This window comes from Pyxicephalus adspersus, chromosome 11 (genome assembly GCF_032062135.1).
Source record: "Pyxicephalus adspersus chromosome 11, UCB_Pads_2.0, whole genome shotgun sequence".
In the NCBI taxonomy this organism is placed as follows: domain Eukaryota; kingdom Metazoa; phylum Chordata; class Amphibia; order Anura; family Pyxicephalidae; genus Pyxicephalus; species Pyxicephalus adspersus.
Window position 1 is genome coordinate 58,645,574 of NC_092868.1, and position 21,855 is coordinate 58,667,428.

General features: G+C 39.2%; 2 protein-coding genes across 8 annotated transcripts in view; both read left to right on the plus strand.

The window, feature by feature from the left end:
- LOC140340813 (CMP-N-acetylneuraminate-beta-galactosamide-alpha-2,3-sialyltransferase 4-like) overlaps positions 1-11,205 on the plus strand; it is an 83,269-nt gene extending 72,064 nt beyond the window's left edge. For all 6 annotated transcript variants that reach the window (XM_072426223.1, XM_072426219.1, XM_072426222.1 and 3 more), the window contains 9 exons: positions 2,589-2,673; positions 3,163-3,234; positions 4,293-4,390; positions 4,891-4,954; positions 7,271-7,366; positions 8,607-8,796; positions 9,257-9,403; positions 9,540-9,683; positions 10,548-11,205. In XM_072426223.1, coding sequence (XP_072282324.1) covers positions 2,589-2,673; positions 3,163-3,234; positions 4,293-4,390; positions 4,891-4,954; positions 7,271-7,366; positions 8,607-8,796; positions 9,257-9,403; positions 9,540-9,683; positions 10,548-10,634 — 983 coding nt within the window. In that variant the 3' untranslated portion in view covers positions 10,635-11,205. The remainder of the gene's footprint in view (positions 1-2,588; positions 2,674-3,162; positions 3,235-4,292; positions 4,391-4,890; positions 4,955-7,270; positions 7,367-8,606; positions 8,797-9,256; positions 9,404-9,539; positions 9,684-10,547) is intronic.
- A 6,639-nt stretch (positions 11,206-17,844) lies between these two features.
- LOC140340585 (CMP-N-acetylneuraminate-beta-galactosamide-alpha-2,3-sialyltransferase 4-like) overlaps positions 17,845-21,855 on the plus strand; it is a 22,259-nt gene continuing 18,248 nt past the window's right edge. The window contains exon 1 of one of the 2 annotated variants that reach the window (XM_072425888.1): positions 17,845-18,828. The gene's annotated coding sequence lies outside the window, so the exon portion shown is untranslated. The remainder of the gene's footprint in view (positions 18,829-21,855) is intronic. The other variant, XM_072425890.1, reaches the window with a different exon arrangement.

The window sequence follows — 21,855 nt, forward strand, 5'->3', positions numbered from 1 at the left end:
AGCAATTCACTGTCAACGTTTTGGCAATAAAAGGTTCATTTACCTGGAAGTCGGAGACTAATTTTACCCAGTGGATGCTCATCATGTGTGACTTTTGCCAATTCTCCACTGGTGGTAGTGGGCATTGGTACCCATCAAGGGGCACAATAAAAAACCTTGTAGATATATTCAGCTTTAAATAGAGCAGTGAGGGGTAAAAAACCCTACATCTAATTATTAAAAAAAAGAAAGTACACCCCTTGAAATTCTAAGGTTTTATGTAGCAGGGCATAATTAAAAATCATTGTTCCTTAGCAGGTCCTACATTTTAAATTTAACCTCCGGTTAGATCCCGCTGTATTAATATTTATTTACCAAACATTAGGCCAAAATCGGGAGGCGATGTGGGAAAAACTAAGTACACGCCATGATTCAATAACTTGTATAGAAATTGTTTTCTGGATGATTTTATCATTCTCTCATCATTGTGGAGCAATTTTATTTACAGCATTGCTTCACTTCATTGAGCTTTGCAGGCATTTGTTTATGTACATCTCTCTTTAAGGTCCTGCCAAGGCATTTTAATCGGCTTGAGAATTGGAGTTTGACTGGGCCATTGCAGCCATTCTGTTGCAGATTTGTAGGTGTGCTTGGGATCATTGTCCTGTTGCCTGAATTTCACCAAGCTTTATTTGTCACACAGACGGTCTCACATTTGAGTACATAATGCTTTGTTATACAGAGTAGTTCATTAGATCAACTTAATGAGTGCAAGGTGCCCGGGTCCTGCGGCTGCAAATCAAGCCCAAATCATAAACCCTCCTCTATGTACGGACAGTCGGTATGCGGGGCTTTGCCAAACATCTCCACTGTATACAACAACTATATAAATCAGACAAGCTGCAACACAGCATGTTCATTTTCAAAGTGATTTTGAATTTATCCCAGTGAATCATAGAATAGAACTGAAATGTCTGTACAACTCTGTTCATTTACTGCTGCGGGGAACAAATTACTATAATACAGCATGTGTACAGAGCTTTAATATTATTTTACAATAGGAATTAAGATTAGGACAGTAATGGATCTAATAAATATTTTCTATACAATAAATACGCATATGACATGCTAAGTCATTATTTCTGCTGCCTCGTGCCATCCCCACCCCGATGTTCTAAGATTCTGCCACCATTCTATTCACTACAAACACCATCTGCAGTGAGATCTTTGTGTGAGACAAAAATACATGTATGACATTTCTCAGTGTATATATATCACCTACTTGGAAATGTCATCCATATAAGTTTTTTTTTTTTTGGTTTTAGCTATATGCAAAATGCAGAGAGTTGTAGCCGTGGTCTATGTGCTGCATGGAATGTTACAAGGTGGCTGCACCCAGAAATAACATATTATTATGATGTGACATTTGGGATATATGTGTTATTATGTGTCTTGTCTGTGCTGGAAAATACATCCCAGTGTGTTAGAATGCCTGTGGTCTCCTGCCACCATGTCTGATTAGTGAACTGCTCCTTGTCCTTGAGCTCTTGTGCAGTAGAATCTCGTGTTTGTGAGCTAATAAAGTTTATTGTTCTCATGTGGAATCAATATTAGGTATTATGTTTGGGAAGAACTGTAAGAACCACAGTATCTGTCTGTTGTATATTGCATTGATTCGCCATGCCATGGAATTGCTTTGTACTAAGTTTACAATCTCCGTTCTAATTAAGGAAATGACATCTCTGCAGTGTTAGAATCGAGCCTCTGCTTGTATGTCGTCTCTGGTGGATGCTCCAGCTTCATTGTAAACACAACATTATGACTTGCCGTGTAACTCGGTAATGATAGAAATATATCCGTATCTGGCCTGCAGGGTGTATAATTGCCTAAAGCAAGCATTATCTGTAATTGTCTTCTAGTGTGCAACAAGCATGCCAACCAACACGGGGATAACAAACAAACCGCAGCTCTGTCTCTAAAGATTTCTCTATCTTCAGAGGGCACAGATTCACCTTTAATGTATCTCAGATTAGTTTGTTGATAAAACAATATTTAGCAACTTAAAGAGCCAGTCTACCCAAACGAGAAGGTTCAGTTTGTAATAAATGCTAATGTTTATCTTTAGCCATTTGTGCCCCATTGAGGGGAATGTTGGAAAGGAAGCTGAATGTTCACCCCATGGCCTGCCTACCCACACCTGGCATCACATAAATCTCCCTCCATCCCCGTTGGCTCTTTTACTACAAAAACCGGAATGGGGAAAGTTAGTTCTTTAAGGTGAACAGAGCCAGTGACTACAATAAGAAAATCTCACCGCCACAGTCCTAAGAACCTATAGGAAGGCAGAAAGTGGCTCCACCACCCAGACTCCAAGCCAAATATATTGCTTCTGGCCAAATTTAACCATTTTTTTTAACCTTGTGTGATTGGGAAGTCTGTGCAGGAGCCAATATCTACTGGATGATTTCAGCTGGCATTGGAGTGTGTAGGCTAGGCTGAAGCATGCAGGGGAATTTAATGTATGAAGAGTAGAATGTAAATATATTAATATAAGTTGTTTTGCTGCTGCTGTCATCTGTGGTGTAATGCAATTTTTGTGTTGCCTGCAGGATGGAAGGCCGGGGCTGTGTTCCTTACTGTTGCATTCTGCTTTGGAATGTTGTGGTACCTTCATGTGGAGCCGTACATACCGAGGTACGTACACATTTCTTCCATTGTATCTACAATCTAATGTATGAATGAAAAAATGTGTAAAAAAACATTCTTTCATGAAGCTTTTTGCTTCTAGTAATAATAAACTGTAAGGCTAGTAGTATTTAATTACTTTAATTGTAACACTTTACTTTAGTTGTGGTAATGGCAGGTGATAATAAATGTTATAATATGATAAAAGGCCCATCTCAGGATGAATAGCTGGCAGCCTCACTTTCTTCTAGAATACGGACCTATTACTGTCCCATTGTATGGCCTCAAAAGCCAAAAACTCCCTGCAGAAGCACGGTTATCTGTATGTCATTATTCCATGTCCATTATTCCAGGGCTTGGGGATTTTGGAGGAAAGGGATGTTGTGTGTGCCACTTTATAATAAATCTTGTGCAAACAGGGTTACTGTGTTGCAAATCTTAGATAGCTGTACACCCAATTCACTAAACACTGACATGCGGATTCTCCCCTACCCACAGGCCTTACATACATGTTCATGAGATATGCACGCCTGGTGACGTGGCAGCCAAAGCAGCCGCTCTGATCAGCAAGTGAGTATTTCCATGTACAATATGTGTCCCTTCGTATGATATTACTACCAAACTATGGGAGGAAAGAAAATTCCACTTCCCTGAAAGATTTAGGAATGCAGTTCCATAGCAGAATATTTCTTTTATGCAACAACAGGAAGGAACAAGAACATAAATGTAACCTAAATTTCTTCTTCAGAATGAGATAAACCCCTTTTATATTTCCTGAATGTAAGTGGCTCTAAGGGTGAACCTTTTATAAGTACTATGGGTAACATCAGGTTCTCCAAGTCAGATCTAGAAGTGTAAACTAGTTGCTGGTACTGGTTTTCACAGTTTGAATTATTTTAAAATAGCGCCAACATATTACACAGCGCTGTATAATAAATAGGGATAGGTTGGCCTGTTTTTTTTTTTTGGTGTGTATCACACAGTCCTAAAGACCTTCTGTGGTCTAAAAGCGTGTGATCTAAAAACTAAACCCACTATACTCATCTGTCCCCATGGCCTTGCAGGGCGCCGTCATATTCTTCATACTTCTCTTCCTGTAGATGATCTTCAGCCATCTTGATTGGCTGGGCCGGGATGACGTAACTGCAGCGCAGGCGACACACGCAGAGGAAACCAGGCTTGCTGGATATTCTGGCAACCACAGCTGACATTATAGTCATAGTAGATACCCAGAGCAATCAGGCAGGTGGGAAGGATTATTACAGAAAGGACATTACCTGTTAGTTTCTCCAATAATGACCAGTCTGATCATGACATCTTAAAAATAGAATCTTAAGACAGTCAGCAGTCCAGCAAACCAAAACTGGATTTAGAATATTGGCTTTTTTTTGCCAAAAAGTGCAACCACGCCCTACAATCATCAACAAGATAGAAGCCATTTTACAGGTTTATATCCAGCTTTTTGTGTTGCCTGTATCCGTTTTAGCATTGGTGAAAAAGAAACCTATCAATGCACATACAGCCCGATGCCAGGCGGTGGAGGGGATTGTAGTGATAGATGTAGTGATAGAGTATGAGGGCCAATTACACACACAGTCTAAAATCTGTGCTGTCTGTTTTCTTTACAGTTACTCAAGAAACCATCCTGTGTTCCTGCAGCTCAGTGATTATTTCTGGGTGAAGAACGAGTCTAAATATAGCCTGCCGTATGGCACAAAAGGCAGTGGTAAGAGAAATAAAGCTATGACAATCTCTGCATATGGCCCTGTACACACAAGCAACAATACAATGCTCCGCACTTGTCACCGATCTACGCTCAGAGATCCCAGACTGCCAGGGAATTTATCATCCTCTTGTTTTTTTACACACAGGTACTCAGCATAGCTGCAACATTAACATACAAAACAACAACATAGCATAAAAAACAAAACATTTTGATGACCTGGGAATAGTAAAGAAAAAAAGCCAGCATCAATATTACCTCAGGGAGAACTTTCTGCATTCTGTAATGTAGTTATAATGTTCCTCAGCCTGGTTAGAATTTTTGTTTAAGCATGGAATTAAAGGATAACAGGACTATGATATACATTGAACTGATCTGAGTCTTTGCACACATACACCAATAATACGTTTAGTAGCCATAAACAGGGACACAATCTGCCATCTTGGGGCCTAGTCGACATGTGAGGACTAATTCAATAACAAGCATTGTATGTTTTCTTTTAGAGGATCTGTTGATGAAGTTTCTGGCACTAACAAACCAGTATCATATGCAACCAGAAATTGAGAGGTAAGATTCTGTGTCTTCTATGAAACTAGTTATGTGTCTTTATTTCAGCAAATGTCAGCAATATGTAAAGATTAACAAAAAAGCCAGGTACATTTCTATGAGCCCCTAGTAGTGCTCTCAGCCAATAAGAATACTGCCAGATCCTTTAGGGAAGCCCAAAAACAATGTGGCAGGGGAGAGTGGGGTAGAGGTTTAAAACCCTATAAGTATGTTGATACCATCTCAGGGGCCCCCTGTGTGCTCTAGTGACCCCATCCTTCAATACATTTTGTGCTCCAGTGACCACAAATTCTATTCATGTTTGTTGCAAAAACAAATTGATGAGTGCACACGCTCCTTCTTTCTGATAATGTCCACCCAGGTATTGACTTGTTAAGTGTGCGGTTACCTTACCATGCATGGAATAGGACAAATTTTTGACCTACATCATGTAAAGTCACCGAGATTAAATTAAGGGGTTAGTGAGGAATACAGTCTTTCAAAAATCAAATTCCTCTAAAATCCAAGACCACTGTATTCCTTATCTAATATATACCTTATAAACAAATTAATAAATAGATGCTGTGATGATCCTTCACACCACACTAGTGTTTTATACCCTTGCAATAGTAACACCTACAGCTTGTTCACACCACAGCCCAGGTTACCACTGTTGTGTGTTGTAAATAAATGCTCAAGTGTATTGTTGAAATGCAATGCAAGGCTTGATTTGTTCTATAAGGCAGGAGTCGTACATGGTCGGGCAAGTTTGGGCTGTGAGTAGGGCCGCCATGACATATTATATCAAACTACTGGCTTGAAGAATGTTGGAAGGTGTGTTCTACTCCATGTTTTGATTACACAGTTTAATAAGAACCCTGAATAAAGGATTAGCTCAGCTAACACATACAAATAATTGAGATTAGGTGTAATAAAACAAGACAAAGAGCTTTTGACTGATAATACAGCATAATATCACCTACAGGAAACATGCATAGTTCAGCCAGACAGGTGCGTAATGCTAATAGTATCATTTATAATAGATGAGATGCCTGGCAGGTAAAGGAAGCAGCAGAGCTTCTATAGAACAATAATTCTCTGTTAGAATTGTATCCTATTTTTTTTTTACTGGAGTTCATTCTTATTTTTGCCCTTACATCTCCTTTTATAACACCCGTCCTGGTTGTATTTCCTTCGTTTTGCCCATTAATCCCTTGCCTGCCATTATTATCAGTTTTTAATCTTCAGGCCTCTTCCTGACATTTGTTGGTAAGCAAATTAAAAGTTTATTTAGGAGAGAAGAGTTACAGCAACCAAAGAATAGAAAATAGATCAACACGTGAAGACCCGTTTACAAGGCCAAAACTAAGACTCTGACTTACTGATCAGGACCAAAGCTTTGGCTCCAGTTGTGCACATTTGCCATGTGGGACTCTCCCAAACACAAACTTTTTTACAAGTGAATTTATTTACTATAGCACATCAGCAATTACCTGAGAGGCTGATCTGTGTTATCGCAAAACATTTTATTGACTCTAAACTCCAAAATACCTCACAATAACAAGAGATTGCCCCTGTTATTAACATGCCAAGATTACAAAGGTCAGCAATTTGTTCTAATTACATTTTTCTGCAAGTCATTGTTTAAAGTAAACATGTTATTTTATGAAAACATTTGCATATAAGCACATAGTTATTAATTTATTTCTCATTAAAATACATCATTTTGTATATCTGCAGTTTGGAGAACATTTATTGTGTCAATATTATTTTATTACTTTTCTCATGCACTCCTATTGCACCCAGCAGCTGGCAGTGCAAGTTATACTTTGGTTGTGCTGTGTATTTTCTAGATGTATAAAATACAATTTCTGGGGGAGCCAATGAACCTAACTGCATGTTTTTGGAGCTGTGGGGGAAATTTGAGTACTTGGAAGGGCTTTAAAGTGAACATGCCGACAACTTATTGTGTCATTATAATATACAACCAGACCTGTCACATCCAATGACGGCTGCACATTGTGATGATCCAACAGCCACTGACGCAGAGGAGCCCCATTATATCGGTCAGATATTATTCAGGAGTCTGTAATGAACATCGATACAATAAAACGATGGAAACTGCATCCCGAGACTCCCATTCCCCCATTCTAAGCGACATAAAACATATAATAAGAGTATTGGAACCAGATTCGATTATAGATAATTGGTAAATAATACGATGGTTTATGTAAAAGCAGAAATATATTTACAGATTTCCTTTTCTATGATAAACATAGTCACATGTTGTCTGTCTGATTCTATCGGTTTGATTGAATATTATACTACTTCCTGCAGGTTGTTGTGTAGAAGGTGTGTTGTGGTTGGAAATGGCCATCGGCTGAAGAATAGCACCCTGGGTGAAACCATCAATAAATATGATGTGGTGATCAGGTAAGTGGGGTCAGTATAACAATACCCATCATAGACGTACTGGTTTAGGTTGTCCAAAATAAAAGTTCTCTTAACTATAAATTAATTTTTTTTTTCTGTTGACACAGCGTTCATCATAAATCATCTAAATCCGAGGTCCCCGGCCGTCTGACAGCTGGGCCATGAGAGCGCGGAGACCAGCGGTGGTCCACGGTTTTGGCCGGTGCACCCCCCAGTGAGGTCAGGAGAAGGACCCTGCTGGGGGGCATCGGCCAGAGCTGCGGACCATGTCCCCCGTACAGATTGCAAGCTCAGGGCGGTGGGCAGGTTGTGTCTTTGGCACATGGGAGATTGGACGGGTTCTGGCATTATGACGTCACTCATAGTGACATAGGACTGCACATGCCCGGGCCGTAGATTCAGTGGTCTGCAAGCTGCAAAAGGTTGGGGACCACTGATGTAAATAAAAGATAATGTAGGGTTACAACTACCTCCAGCAGTCATATTAAACATTTTTCACAAAATGAAACCCCCCCCCCCCCCCCCCCCTGATTTTTCTGTGCTTTTGCTGGATTTTTTTTAATCTGCTATTTAGAGGCACATGATAACTATCTCTCTTGTTTGAAGCCCTTGGATGTTCAGCTATGAGAAAGGTTATAAAATGTTGTATTTCACAGTTTACTGCTCAGTTTTACAATAATGATTGCAACTTATTTAGAATCCTGAATAACTGTTTACCTAAAATCAAAGTGATAAGGTGAAGTAATAATACATTGTATATAAAGCCGTCTGCTGCAAGTCTGATATAGAGATATGTAAAGTACACTTTATTAATCATAAAAAAACATGATAAACAGTAAAGGAGATTGACCCATTTCCATGATTTCATACATTGTATTCAGAAAATGTTTGATTTAGTCAGTATTTGGTTTTGTTTTTAATACACATTACTTATTATTACTTATTGTTATTGTATTCCCTGCTTTAGGGGCTCCTATCACCCCCTCTCTATATAATGGAGAATAAATCCTTCTGTATCCCTAGGGGTGTGGTGGGTACAAATGGTGAATGAGATGCAGAAATGTTGACTTTTATGCAAATCACATACAAATTACCTTTGACTCAGGTTCAAGTCCTTGCAATTTGCATAAATGTTCTTCATCTGACTGTCTATCTCCAGCAGTTGGTGTTTGTCCATGTAATCTCTGGCCTGCTTACATAGAGTTTGTGTATGAACGCTCCAATGTTTCTTCCTCCCCAGGCTGAACAACGCTCCAGTCCATAATTATGAGAAGGATGTTGGCAACAAGACCACCCTGCGCTTCTTCTACCCGGAATCAGCAGATTTCGACCCTCAGCAGGACAACAATCCGGACACTCTGCTGGTGCTGGTGCCCTTTAAACCTCTCGACATCCAGTGGATGAAGATCATTCTTAACAATGAGAAACGGGTGTGTGATTTACCATGCAGTCAATGTGCTTGCACTGTATCCATTTATATTTGGGGGATTTAAGTCCCGTAGAGTTGTCTTCTTTTGATTTGGGGGGGACATTTTCAGCTACACAAAGTCTTGGACTCATATTCACCACCAGGAAAGGCCACGGGGTGGGAAAAATTGCTGCTACTGATACAAAGAGAACAAATACAATGCAGCATTAGGAGGAGAAGGACATGTAATACTTCATGCCCCAGCAACATGAAATATGCCATGGCTCACTACAAAGGCAGCAGGGAGGGTGACACAGTCTGTCCAGAGGCCAATATAATTATTTAGTGGTACGATTATCTACAATAATATTAGTCTTGGAGCTGCAGTACAAAGCTCTCTGGGGATGCCAGGCTTCCACTATACAATAACAGACTGCTGAGATTATTCTCTTGCTATTCACTTACTTTATATGTTGTTTTAGGTACGAAAGGGGTTTTGGAAAATGCCCCCTCTGATTTGGGAAGTGGAACCCCAGAACACACGCATCCTCAACCCCTATTATATGGAAGTGACTGCAACAAAAATTCTGGATAGCGTGTCTGATCTATCATCTAAGAAGCTGAAAGCGGTAAGACATGATTTCAGGGAGCCCAGGGGGTGCTACGGGTCTGGTTGTACAGGTTTATGTCACACATTGATGAAGTTTGCTTTGTTTTACACATTGAGCTTTATCCCTAAATGTTGTCCATACTCTCTTCTTTCAGAAACCCACCACGGGAATGTTGGCCATCACTTTTGCCCTCCACTTCTGTGATGTGGTTGACATTGCAGGTTTCGGGTACCCAGCACTCAGCAATAAGAAAGAACCCATCCACTACTATGAAAAGGTGACCCTGAAGTCTATGGCGGTAAGTGCCAACAGACCACTTACATCTATTGTAAAAAGCAATCCGTAAAATCTCATGTAAGCTTTAACAAGTTCATGCCATTTCTAAAGTCATATTCAATCATTTACATTAAAATAACCCCTGGTGATCCTGCCATTAAGGTCCTTATTCTGAGTTTTCCTTTTAGTGGATAATAATGTACCTGTCTCCTAATTATTGTTCTTCACACAGACGTCTGATAAACACTACAAGTGGCCATTTCAGAATACATTACACAGGAAGTGCCCACTGTTGTCACCATCAGGCCCTAAGAAATGGCATTCAGCCATCACTGGAGAGAATGTAGATAGAAAGTGGCTGCAGGAGATCAGAAAGAAGGAAGTCTATAATACATCATTCAGCTACACTTTACATCCTCTATAAGCCTTTATAGATTTATAGTTTATGTCCAAATGAACTTTAGTAGCTCACTTAGCAGTACAGTTATCCATATTTATATATTTGTGTAAATGCTCAGCTCTGGGGGTAATTCAGTCTCTTTTTATATGATATACAATGTTATTTTCCACTGCCAACAACAATTTCCAATGCCAACATCCATAAAGAATCAAGTTCAGTTATTGTGTTCATTGCACAATGTTTATACAACAACTAGACATTGTCTGCACTGGATAATAGCAATAAGCACATATAAAGACAATAATTGCTGCCCCAATCGTGGGCAAAATGACCCAGAATGGGTAAAATATATTTGTTCTGTACAATCCATATGCATGAGATAACCATGGATCCAACCACCAAAAGATCCATTCAGTACCCAGATAGTTGTGTGCAGTGTGCATTGTCTTGTATGGAGCAGACACGTGAGTTGTTTTTCTCTCCCAGGTGTCGGGTCACAACATTACACTTGAAGCAATCGCAATACGAAATCTACTTCAAAACAGACTCATTCATAACCTGACCTATTTCTAAGGGTTGCTCAGTTCTCCTGTGCTGCAGAGGACAGTCTGCTGGACAAGCTGTTCTTGGAAACTTTTTGTATGATGGAGAGAAATTCTGTATGAAACCGCTAACTACCTGAACTCTGAGAACAGTGTGTGGCTGAGCACAGGATGGAGCTCACAGACTCTGGAATATAAAACTGTACTAAAGGGCATTTTACAAAGGAGCGGACTTTGCAATGCCCTCATATGGACTGAACACATTGTAAATATGTTTTATATTAGATTTTTTTTAAGCAAAAGACTTTTAATATTTATTTTAAAATGTTGCATACCTCTCCTACCGCTAATACTGGGCTGTGGAAGGAGGAAGTTTGTTTCATACAGCGGCTGTAATGGTCCCGTGTGAATCGATAAGGTTTGGTTGCTGCACATTTCCTATTTAATGTCTGTAAAATTAATTGGGCTGTATGGGGCCCGAACATTCCGAGTATTAGATAAGGGGCCGGACCTCTTCTCATGTGCCATTTCCTCCTGTCCTGGAATTCCTGTATATTTCTCTCCCTCCCAAAAAAGAGAAATTATAAAAGGTTTCTAAAATATCTTGTTCTGCTTTTTGTGTCTTTTTTCCCTATAGTTTCCTATTGGTAGAAACAGATTTATTATATGTGACTGCCTCACTATGTCTCACTGTAATATACTTTTATTTACTAACTATATAATACTATTGCTGACCTCTTTATGAAAATGCTGGTTACTTGGCCTTCTCTGCCCCAAGTACTTCGTGCCAGAAACTCCTAGGGCTCTATTCATAAAACAGAATCTGACATTACCTGGTGGGAATCAATTACTGCGATTGAAACACGTGAACCTATAAGATTCCCATGAGGGAATGTCTGATTCCCTATTTTATAAATAGAGCCCCTAATCTGTATACTTGTTACAGGGAAATGATTCAGAAAATTAAAAAAAAAAACATGTAACATGAAAGGCCTGGCAATTGGCATATTCAGAAATCAAGGTCTGCACATTTGTCTTAGGCTGGGTCCACATGAACGATTTTAAAAACGCATATAAAAGTTCCTACCATGTTTGAATACGTTTTTATGCATTTTTACAAGCGTTTTAAAGCCTAACTTTAAAACGCTAAAAAACTTTTTTAAACGCCTATGACGCGTTTTACCGCGAATTGCCGTGATTTTACATTTACATTTTACAGCGTTTATAAACGTTTTACTTTTAACCCTTTCAGGGAATGAGTACAGGGGTACATAAAACCCCTTACTCATTCCCTGAAAGGGTAAAATATGTGTAAAAAATTGGATGAGGCTTTATGAATTGAGGTAAATTATTTTATTAATGTGTGTGTTTGTGTAACAAAACTTTTTTTTTTTTTTTTTTTTTTTTTTACAGGTTATCCCAATGATAGGATGATTTCCAGGGTTGCAATGAGCACAGCCCTGGAAATTCTCCTGGCAGTGAGGGATCGCAGGGCACTAGGGGTTAAATGAGGACAAGCCTCTCCATTCACCCCTAGTGCTCTGTGATTGGCTGAGGTTTTACGTTTCTCAGCCATTCAGCACTAGACATGAAGGGGGAGCCTTCATTGGCTGAGAAATAGGAAACCCTGAGGACAGCTCAAGCATCATCAGGATTTCCCTTTCCTCAGCCAATCAGGGAGCAGAGCAGTCAGCTGAGCTCCGCTCCCCTGATCGCTCCCGCAGCCGTAGAGGAGCTGTGACATGTGTTCTGTATCTGTAATACTTGTCTCCTTTATAGCAGAGCTCCCCTAGTGCCCTGCGATCCCTCACTGTCAGGTGGATTCTAATGGCTGTGCTCATGTCATGATTGCAGCCATGGGAATCCTCCTGTCATTGGGATAACCTGTAAAAAAAAAAAAGTTTAGTTACACAAACACACACATTTCATAAAATAATTTACTATTAAAGCCTTGTCTATTTTTTACATATATTTAACCCTTTCAGGGAATGAATAAGGGGTTTTATGTACCCTTGTACTCATTCCCCAGGGTCTCCTTATTAAAGGGGGCTTCCAGATTCCAAAGACTTGCTAAAAATGTTTTTAAAAGCCCCCATTGTTTTCAATGGAAGCTTTAATAAAAGCTTAAAAACGCTTGAAAAAGCCTCCATTGAGTTCAATGGAAGCGTTTTCATGTGTTTTCCCGCGTTTATCCAGCGCTTTAATTTTTTAAACGTTGCAAGCAACGTTTAAGATAACGCTCAGAAACGTGCCCGAAGGAAACGGTGTAGATTAGCCCATTGGAATGCATGGGGACTTCAAACATGGGCTTTTAAAGCCTCAGGTTAAACGCTGGGGAAACAGTCCGTTAGACTAAGCCTTAGTTCAGCTGATTTTTCCCCTCCTGATACTTTTATTGAAGACAACGTCCTTATTTGTTTTTACTTACAGGTAAAAAAGAAAACACACACAAAATATCGCTAAGGTCTTATTATCCTCTCTATGCTCCGGTGTCATCTCTGGCTTTTTTCTTGTCCAGCACTGCTGGTTCGTTATGGGTAGACAAAGATACAAGACCAATTGCTGTGTACAAGGAAATTTGTGTGCAAGGACAAAGTTGTACGCTGGATTGCTGTACAAATCTTATTTTAATAGAATATTGGCAAATCCCAAAGTTTACTTTTAGGTCAGTCAGAAAGTGACCCTTGTAGCAGCAAGCAGTGTATTGAATGGCTGTCACTAGAATATACAGTACAATAGTCTTTGCAGGAAATATGATGGCATATTAATCCTGGGATTCTTCTCAGCAGCGCCTACAGGTAGTTCCAGGTAGGGCCTTAAACTGAAAATATTTAGTTCAATGTTCTTTGATACTGACTAAGGCTGAGGTCCATAAAGGTCTTAATCTATTTGCCTATTCAGGTTACCTAGTCCAAGTCCATCTCCTAGACATCCAATAAGTTATCAGATTCTTAACAATTAACACAAGGATACTGTAGTCTGTATTCAGATGTACAAGGTTAACTACAAAAGGATTAACGGCATTGCTGGTAAATTGTACCCTGACACATTGTGGAAGACTAAACTAAAACGATAAATAAACAGTAAACATGGGCAGTAATAGCAAATAGTGCATAGTGTATAAGAAGCTCAATTACACTGACCAGAGCAATACTAAAGGTGGTACTAAAAGTCTAATTCACAAGTGCAAATCCCCACATTTTGAAAGATTAATGTGTATTTGTGGTGAAAAAGGTAAGTTCCAGACTGGCCAGAATAAATTGCCCTGCACATCCCAATGCCTCTCCAAAACCTGTGAATGTGAAAGAATATATATAAAGACTCACAAAGTGGTAAATATTAAAACGAAGATAAAACCCATTTCTAACATTTACAGGAGTGCACGTCCCAGCAAACTCACTCGAAGAGTAGACCATGCAATGCTTGGAGAAATTAAAAAAAAAACTCAAAAGCTTCATCACAGACTTTACACGCCTCAGTTAGCATGTTGCAATTAGAAAAAGACTGAACACACATAACTTGTTTGCAAGGGTTGTCAGGAGTAAGCCTCTTCTCTCTAGAAAGAACATGGCAGCATGGCTTAGGTTTGCAAAGTTGCTTCTGAACGAACCACAAGATTTCTAAAACAACTCTTACAGATGAGACCAAAGTGGAGTTGTCTGATAAAAACCAAACAAACCATATCAGCACAAACACCTCAGTGGTGGATGGGTGATGATTTGGGGTTGTTTTATAGCAGTCATTCCATGAACTGATCTATTATAGTCATTGGATCTTACAACAGGAGAATTATTCCAAACACACATGCAAATCTACAACAGAACTGCTGAAAAAAACATTAAAGTGTAATAGCCAAATCAACGTCTAAACCGCAAACTGATTGATATACAGCGGTTCTAACAGCTACTGAGTAACAGGGTGTACTTAGTTTTTCCACACACTGCTTCTCTATTGTGGTTTCATTTTTGTTAAATATTGGCACAGCAGAATCTGTTGTGTGTTATTTTACAGGTTGGATTTAAATCATTTTAGATGTCCTGCTACATAAAACCTTAAAACTTTTTTTTTGGTGACTGTACTTTAGCAAATGCCAAAATGACAACTGATCTAGTGCATGCATTCTCATAATCTAAATCAACAAAAATGCCGGGTTAACAGGTAAAAAGGTGAGTACACACCTCGATTTACCACCAATTTAAATTTCTTTAGACTGTATGCAGGCTGAAACTCAGATATTAAGGGTCTGACCTCATGACAATCACACAAGCTCAGAAATGAGGCCATGGATTCCAAAAAGGTTTGGCAAAGGATTTCAATGCAAGGAAGAAAAAAACGGTCAAATTTTAGATTAACAACTTCTTACTTAATAAGTAATGGCCGTCTGATACTAAAAGAAGTCTTGAAAACCCCTTAAAGGTCTACAGGTAATGTTGGTGTCAACGTGCATTATCTACAATCAGATCATTGTTATTAAACTGACACTACTGACAAATGGAAGTGAAGCAGCACCTGGAAATGTTTCAGTTCAAAAGAATTTAAACACAAAGATTCAGTTGCACAATATTCCTGTTTTTTTTTTTTTATTACAGTTAATCATTAACGCCTGACTCAAAGTTTATATGACTTTATAAAAGTTATAAAATCAAATTTTCTTTACAATACACACCTCTTCTCTGCGCGGGCCAGCTGCTTGGCTCTCCTTGTAGACCAAAACACATTTTACATTTAGATTTGGCATTAACTTACATGACAACTTCACTTACACAAGATAACTCTGATGTGATGTCATCTTACTACATTTCATGCCAGAAGCTATGCTGGATTTGATAAAGCATGAAAAACAGGAAAGGACTCTGAACTTTTGCCTTTCTACCTTGGAGGTGTAAGTGGAGAGTAGGACTGTTATGGGAAGCGTCTACCACATTTGGAGGGAGGGGAGCTACATGCAGAGAATGAACCAGATGAGGAGGAGGAAGAAGTTACTGTAAGGCCTTGGTCCAGCAACGGTACTCGCCAGACACCACTCCCCCAATCTAGCTCCAAAATCTTCACCTAAAGCAAGCCCCCGCTCAGCCTCGGGAGACTGGTTGTGTTGCTCTGCACTCAGTTGTCCCTAGGACTTGCACAAGGGATGGTGCCTGTGGAAGAGGACCAGGAGCCCACAAATAATGCCATACTAAGATTCCAACAGAGACAAGTCCAGAATACAGAGGTCATACACAGATAATCCGTCCCCCACACGAGGTACACAAGGACAAGACACAAGCAGAGTCAGTCCAGGCAGCATAAACTCACAGGGTCCAAAACAGGCAATGTTCAGCATCAGACGAGAAACAGCACACATTATCTAAATTCTATAACAGGCATTGGTGACTGGGAGCAAAGAGGCTTTAAAGTCCCAGCAGCCAATGGCAGCGCAGGACACAGTCAGGAACTAATCTGCTTTCAGCTGTGCACAGCCTCTCAGTGTATGCTGGGGATGCGGATAAGATACATCAGGCCGAATGGCTAAAGGGAAGCAGGGGATGCTGCTATTTCTTAGTTCTCCTTGCTGCTGCAAGGGACATCGCTGGACAGAATAAACAGTGTATGATACACACCGCACAGGATCGCCGGACAGATAAGCATATCCTAGTTACATAGTTTGAAAAAAGACGTAACACTATGAAGAGGAATTGCTAGGTACGGTGCTAGCGGGTGACACGGGACATCAGTCTATTAGATATTTATGGGGTCATGCTGAGGATGAAGGCCCACAGTAGGGGGGAGGGGGGGGGTAGAGAAAACAGATTTACTATCTACCTTGGCAAACATGGCAAGTTGTAGGCTTGCGTGAATTGGAAGTGATAAAAAAAATTGTTGGTGTTAAACAGAGATCATTACTAGACAGCCACACTCCCACACAGGACACTCGGGGCAACAGAATCTTTTTTCCACCTGGAGAAAGCAGATCAATGGACTGGTGAAAATGGTTTAAATCACTGGGAGTGAATTTGGGATAAAGACAATGAGAAGAATGTTGGCTGGGTGTGGAAAATGAATCCATGATCATGGAGAATATAAAAACACAACACTAGATCTTTAAAAATGCAAGTTCCTTGGCACAAAAATAAATTTCACAACTCGTTTCAGCATTCAGATAGCATTGAATGTACAGCGCTGCGTAATATGTTGGCGCTATATAAATCCTGTTTATTAATAATAATAATAATAATAATAATAATAGAAGCCAAAGCATTTGAATGACATCCGGGGAAACAGCCCAATATGCTGTACTTCTATGCAGTCACCAATATGAGCAAGTTGTGCCCCCCCACTGTTTTTGCACAAAACACAACTTGCAATGACATAACAGCTGTGCTTTGTTAATGGCAAAAAAAAATATAGAAAATAAAAACAGCATGAATTTGTACTGCAGTAAAGACAAGTCAGTTCATCAGGCTGAAATGTCAGAACTGGATGGGCAAGGAAAACAAATCTTTTAGTTTAGTTAAAAGGCTCTCATATACATAATGCATTATATGAGCCACAGATTATGCAAAATGTAAATTAGAACATTGATATACTTATTCTGAGCCAGTGACTTAAAAAATACTTAAAGCAGAACTAAACCGAAAACAAAACAAATTTACAATTACCTTCATTCCTGTAGGTCCCTCGATGGCGCTGGTCCTTCATGCGATTTGATCCCAAAGATTGTAAGCTCTTCGGGGCAGGGTCCTCTCCTCCTGTATCACTGTCTGTATTAGTCTGTCATTTGCAATCCCTATTTAATGTACAGCGCTGCGTAATATGTTGGCGCTATATAAATCCTGTTTAATAATAATAATAATAATAATAATCGTCCTGGAATTCCTCTTTGCCCGGCACTACAGAAGCGCCAGGCACCGCCATCTTCGTTCTTCACTTCCTTCTTCTTCCTTAGTCTTCTTGGCACATCACCCAATCTTGCACTGCACAGGTGCTAGATGGGGTGACGTAGCCCGCTGTAAAGGGGAACAAAAAGAGAGCCTATCCCACTGTCTATGTCCAAGATTAGGTGAGGCGATCAAGACTCAATAGGAAGATGCTGCACCCTTTTTTTTTTTTTTAAAAAAAAAGGGTGTTGCAATTAAAAAAAAATAAAAAATGAATAACATTTTCCCTTTACATATAAGGGTTGTCTACCCTTTTATGTAAAGTGAAAATGTTGAGTTTTGGTCTGCTCTAAGGAACCACTACAGATGACATTAAAAAGAGACTCTGTACCTGTTTCCAGTCAGAAACCAATCAAGCCCACCTTGAACCCTTTTTATACTCCCAGCACTGTGCTGACATTCCTTCCTCCACTGAAACCACCAAATAAGTAATGCCAGTGTTCAGTGTCCCTAGCGGGTCTGGGAATGGGCCATCCAAAGACCCTGGCAATGCCCTAAGACAATTTAGGGCTAATATGCAACATTGTTCTTTCTGCCATCAGAGTGCAGCAGTACTTGAAAAATGATGTTTACTTATGTTTTTATAACGTTTGATTTTCCAATGTGGTCTTTCAGAATGGAGATGATATTACAAAGCAGACAAGATATAGAATGGGAGATGAGGAGCGCTGTGCTGGAAATATGAAAACTGGAAAGTTTACATTGATCATAATAAATACAAGTAAAGAGATGACAATCTCAAAAGCTAAACCTGCATTCAGTTATATATCTTATGTTATCCTATTCTAGAAATTTATATCTTGTTTCAGATTTTTTTCGTAATTAGGTTTTGTTTAAGTCCTCTTATTGGCAATATTTCACATGATGCTAAAGAAAGAAAGCTCATGATGCTCTATCCTCTAATATCAATATTTGCTGCTCACAAAACTTCTCTGAGATGGGGATTTCAGTCTTCAGCTTTGTGGATTCAAGAGACAACTTGCCTTAAAGCAAGAGGAAGGCTAGGGGGTTAAATGATTCCATGCAAGTTCAGTTTAGTGTGCTCTGGATGGCCCAATATGAATTCTTGCTACGATACCTAGAAGTAATAAGCACCTCTACCTCAAACTACTCCTTTCTGACTTCTCTTGTGTGACATTTACAGAACTATTGGTTTGTGCTTGCATAGATGAGCATATTTACATAAGAAGTGGGTAGGGCTTACAGGGAGAATTCTCTTTCATACAGTTATGTGTGTTGTAAAGTCAATCATTGAATACTGTGTGGAGAAGAAACAGAAGTACGCAATCCAGGGATAACAACTGACAGGTAATTTATTTATTATTATTATCAGGATTTGTCTATTTGAGCTTTATTGTCTTTTCTTTTGACATGGAAGGTTTTTTTTGTTTTGATTGAAAGAATGTATTTTAAGTTGTACTCAGAATTTTAGAGATGTTCAAAAATCAAAAAGTTACTTGATAACTGCAGGAGCTTGCTCACCAATATTGGCCTAGGGAAGGCAAAGACAGGAAAACCCTTCCATAAAAGATTTCACATTATATAATGACATAAAATACTATGTGAACATAGTCATTAGTTATTGTTAAGATTCTAGCTGTATTTGCTAGTATTTTTTGCTTTGTCATTATTAGATTCATGAATATTGAATATTGTCTTTTTATGAACTTTTGTTCATTCATCGATGAACTCTCTCTTTCATCTGAACAATAACTAACAAATGACTATGTTCACATGGTATTTTATACTATTTAGAGACCATACAACCCTTGTAACAACATACCCGTGAGGAAGCCTTTATTTGGCGAAGCGCGTCAGGAAAATACACACCTGTAACAGGTCCCACTTTATGGATATAACTTTATTTGTATGGTGTCAGAAAATTGTTTGTTTAGGAAAAGTATCCAAACTTTGTGACGGTAACAAGCGATAGGATACATCTTGTAAAACCAATGCTGTATGTATAATTATGTATAGATCAGAATGTATAAATACATAAAACATTTTTGTACTAAACTTTGAGCCTCCTTCTTACCTCCACACATTAACCACGTTGTATTATGAATATATTAGAAGTGGCTCACACTATATACAGTATGTGCAGGAAAGGTGAACAACCAACATTTATTTTTAACCTATGTAAAACAAGTACAAGAAGTTATTTTTCTTTAAACACATCAGGATTGCTGACCTGCCACAATTTTTTTTACTGCCAAAACATTGGAAATTTACTGACAGAGCGCCAATTTTTTTCTTTTACTAGCCATTGGGTTGTTGTGCGCTTGCTGCGTCATGCTGCCAGTCATCCATGGACTCTACATGTAGCTTTATCCCATGGAAGCCTCAAAGAGAATTATTGGGGGGTGACCGTGATTGGTAGCAGTACAACCCACTCCTGCCAGCTATCAAATGTGCAAATTTGAGTGAATGAGCAGTCAGCCAGGTGCCAGGAACCACACAAGATCCCTCGATTCTGCCCAAAATGTGACAGAAAATCATATTGGGAACTAAAACATTTAAACACTATGTAAATGGTACCAACAGATAAGTAATCAGTGTGGGAAAAAGGGCTAGATTGAAAGACTTGGGGCACCATGGAGTACAGTGTAGAAGTGTACAGTACAGTGCAGTCTGCTGCAGCAAAACGTGGGCATGGTCAGATTACAGCTAATAGTAAGAGTAGTTTAAAGGATGTTGAATAAACAGAACATGTGCCTAGTCACTGCACACCCAGTATATACACTACATAAAACATGGCGTGCAGGGGTCAGGAATAAGTAACACAGAGTACAGCAGCTAGGATGATTTGGGTTCAGGAAAGGTGACAGCCATCTACAAAAATGTATGGTTCTCTAAGATGTATTTGTATGTGTGTCTGGGTGTGATATGACCACTGAGTATAGCTAAACTATACTGGCCAGATATCTCCAGATGTTAAGCAGAGGTCGCAGAGTAGGGACATCCTCTGAGATCCGAATAAAACAATGTGATGGGGTGCAGAGTTTGGAGCATGGAGCCTTTCATACTACACCAGTGAAATCCCAATTGTTCCATGATGAAGCTTAGCCGACCAGGAACTGTCTGTCTGTGGAACATTTAAGGACAAATCACGGATGTTGTTACTGGAACTTGCTCCCATTAGTAAACAACAGTCAGGAAATAAGGAATTGTTTATTTTTTCTGCTTTAATAAATGGTTGGCAACCCAGACACTTTTTTTTCTTGTGTAAATATCTACTTGCTTTAATAAATATTATTATAAGAGATAACATTTTAACACTGTTACAAACAAAACACATTGCAGAAGAAAAACTTTTTTTCTTTATTTACAGTAATCCTATCTGTGTTGCAAATTTAAAAAATGGAATACCCTGAAACATATGTTCCAATCAACAACAAAGCTTTGTATAGCTAGAAGCCTTCATAATTCCTACATTTTCAATAATTGAATCCAATATTAAAAATGTGTACATTTTTGTTAAAGTTGGGTCGATTAAGAATAAAAACATTATTAAATAGACCCTAATTTTTGGGATTCGATCAGGGATGAATATATATGTACACACACACACATATATATATATATATATATATATATATATATATATATATATATATATATTTATTTTGTGAGGGGTTACGCTCAGGATCGCCTTTGCTGGGGTCAAAGGACACATGTCTGGTTCATCCAACTCAGATCACACACTGAGGTATCAGCCTTAAGCTGGCTTGCAGCCCGGTTTATTGAAGGTTGCAGATAAAATAACAAAACAGCAAAAGAAAACCTTGCCTCTCTGGCACTTACTATACATCAGATGTCCCTGTTTATCAGCTGGAGGGCTTCTGCCTGTCAGCTCAAAACCAAGCTTTCAGCAACCTTCTACTCACTTTTGAGCTCACTCACACAGACCGACATTCTGACTCTCTCAGCAGAGCTCCCTCACACAGACTGACTGTCTGTGTCTCCAAGCAGAGCTCCCTCACACAGAACCCCTGTCTGTGTCTCTCCAAGCAAAGCTCCCTTACACAGAACCCCTGTCTGTGTCTCTCTGCAGAGCTCCCTCACACAGTCCATTTGTCTGTGTCTCCAAACAGAGCTCCTCACACAGAGCCCCTGTCTGTGTCTCCAAGGAGAAGTGAACTACTGACTGAGCTCCTGGCTCTATGTTATATCCCCACCCTCAGTGCTTCTTCAATAATTACCTCACAGGTGAGAGTCTTCCATGGGCAATCCTGGGCAAATATATCTCCCTTCCACCTCTCCTTTGGTGTCACAATATATATATATATATATATATATATATATATATATATATATATATATATATATATATAT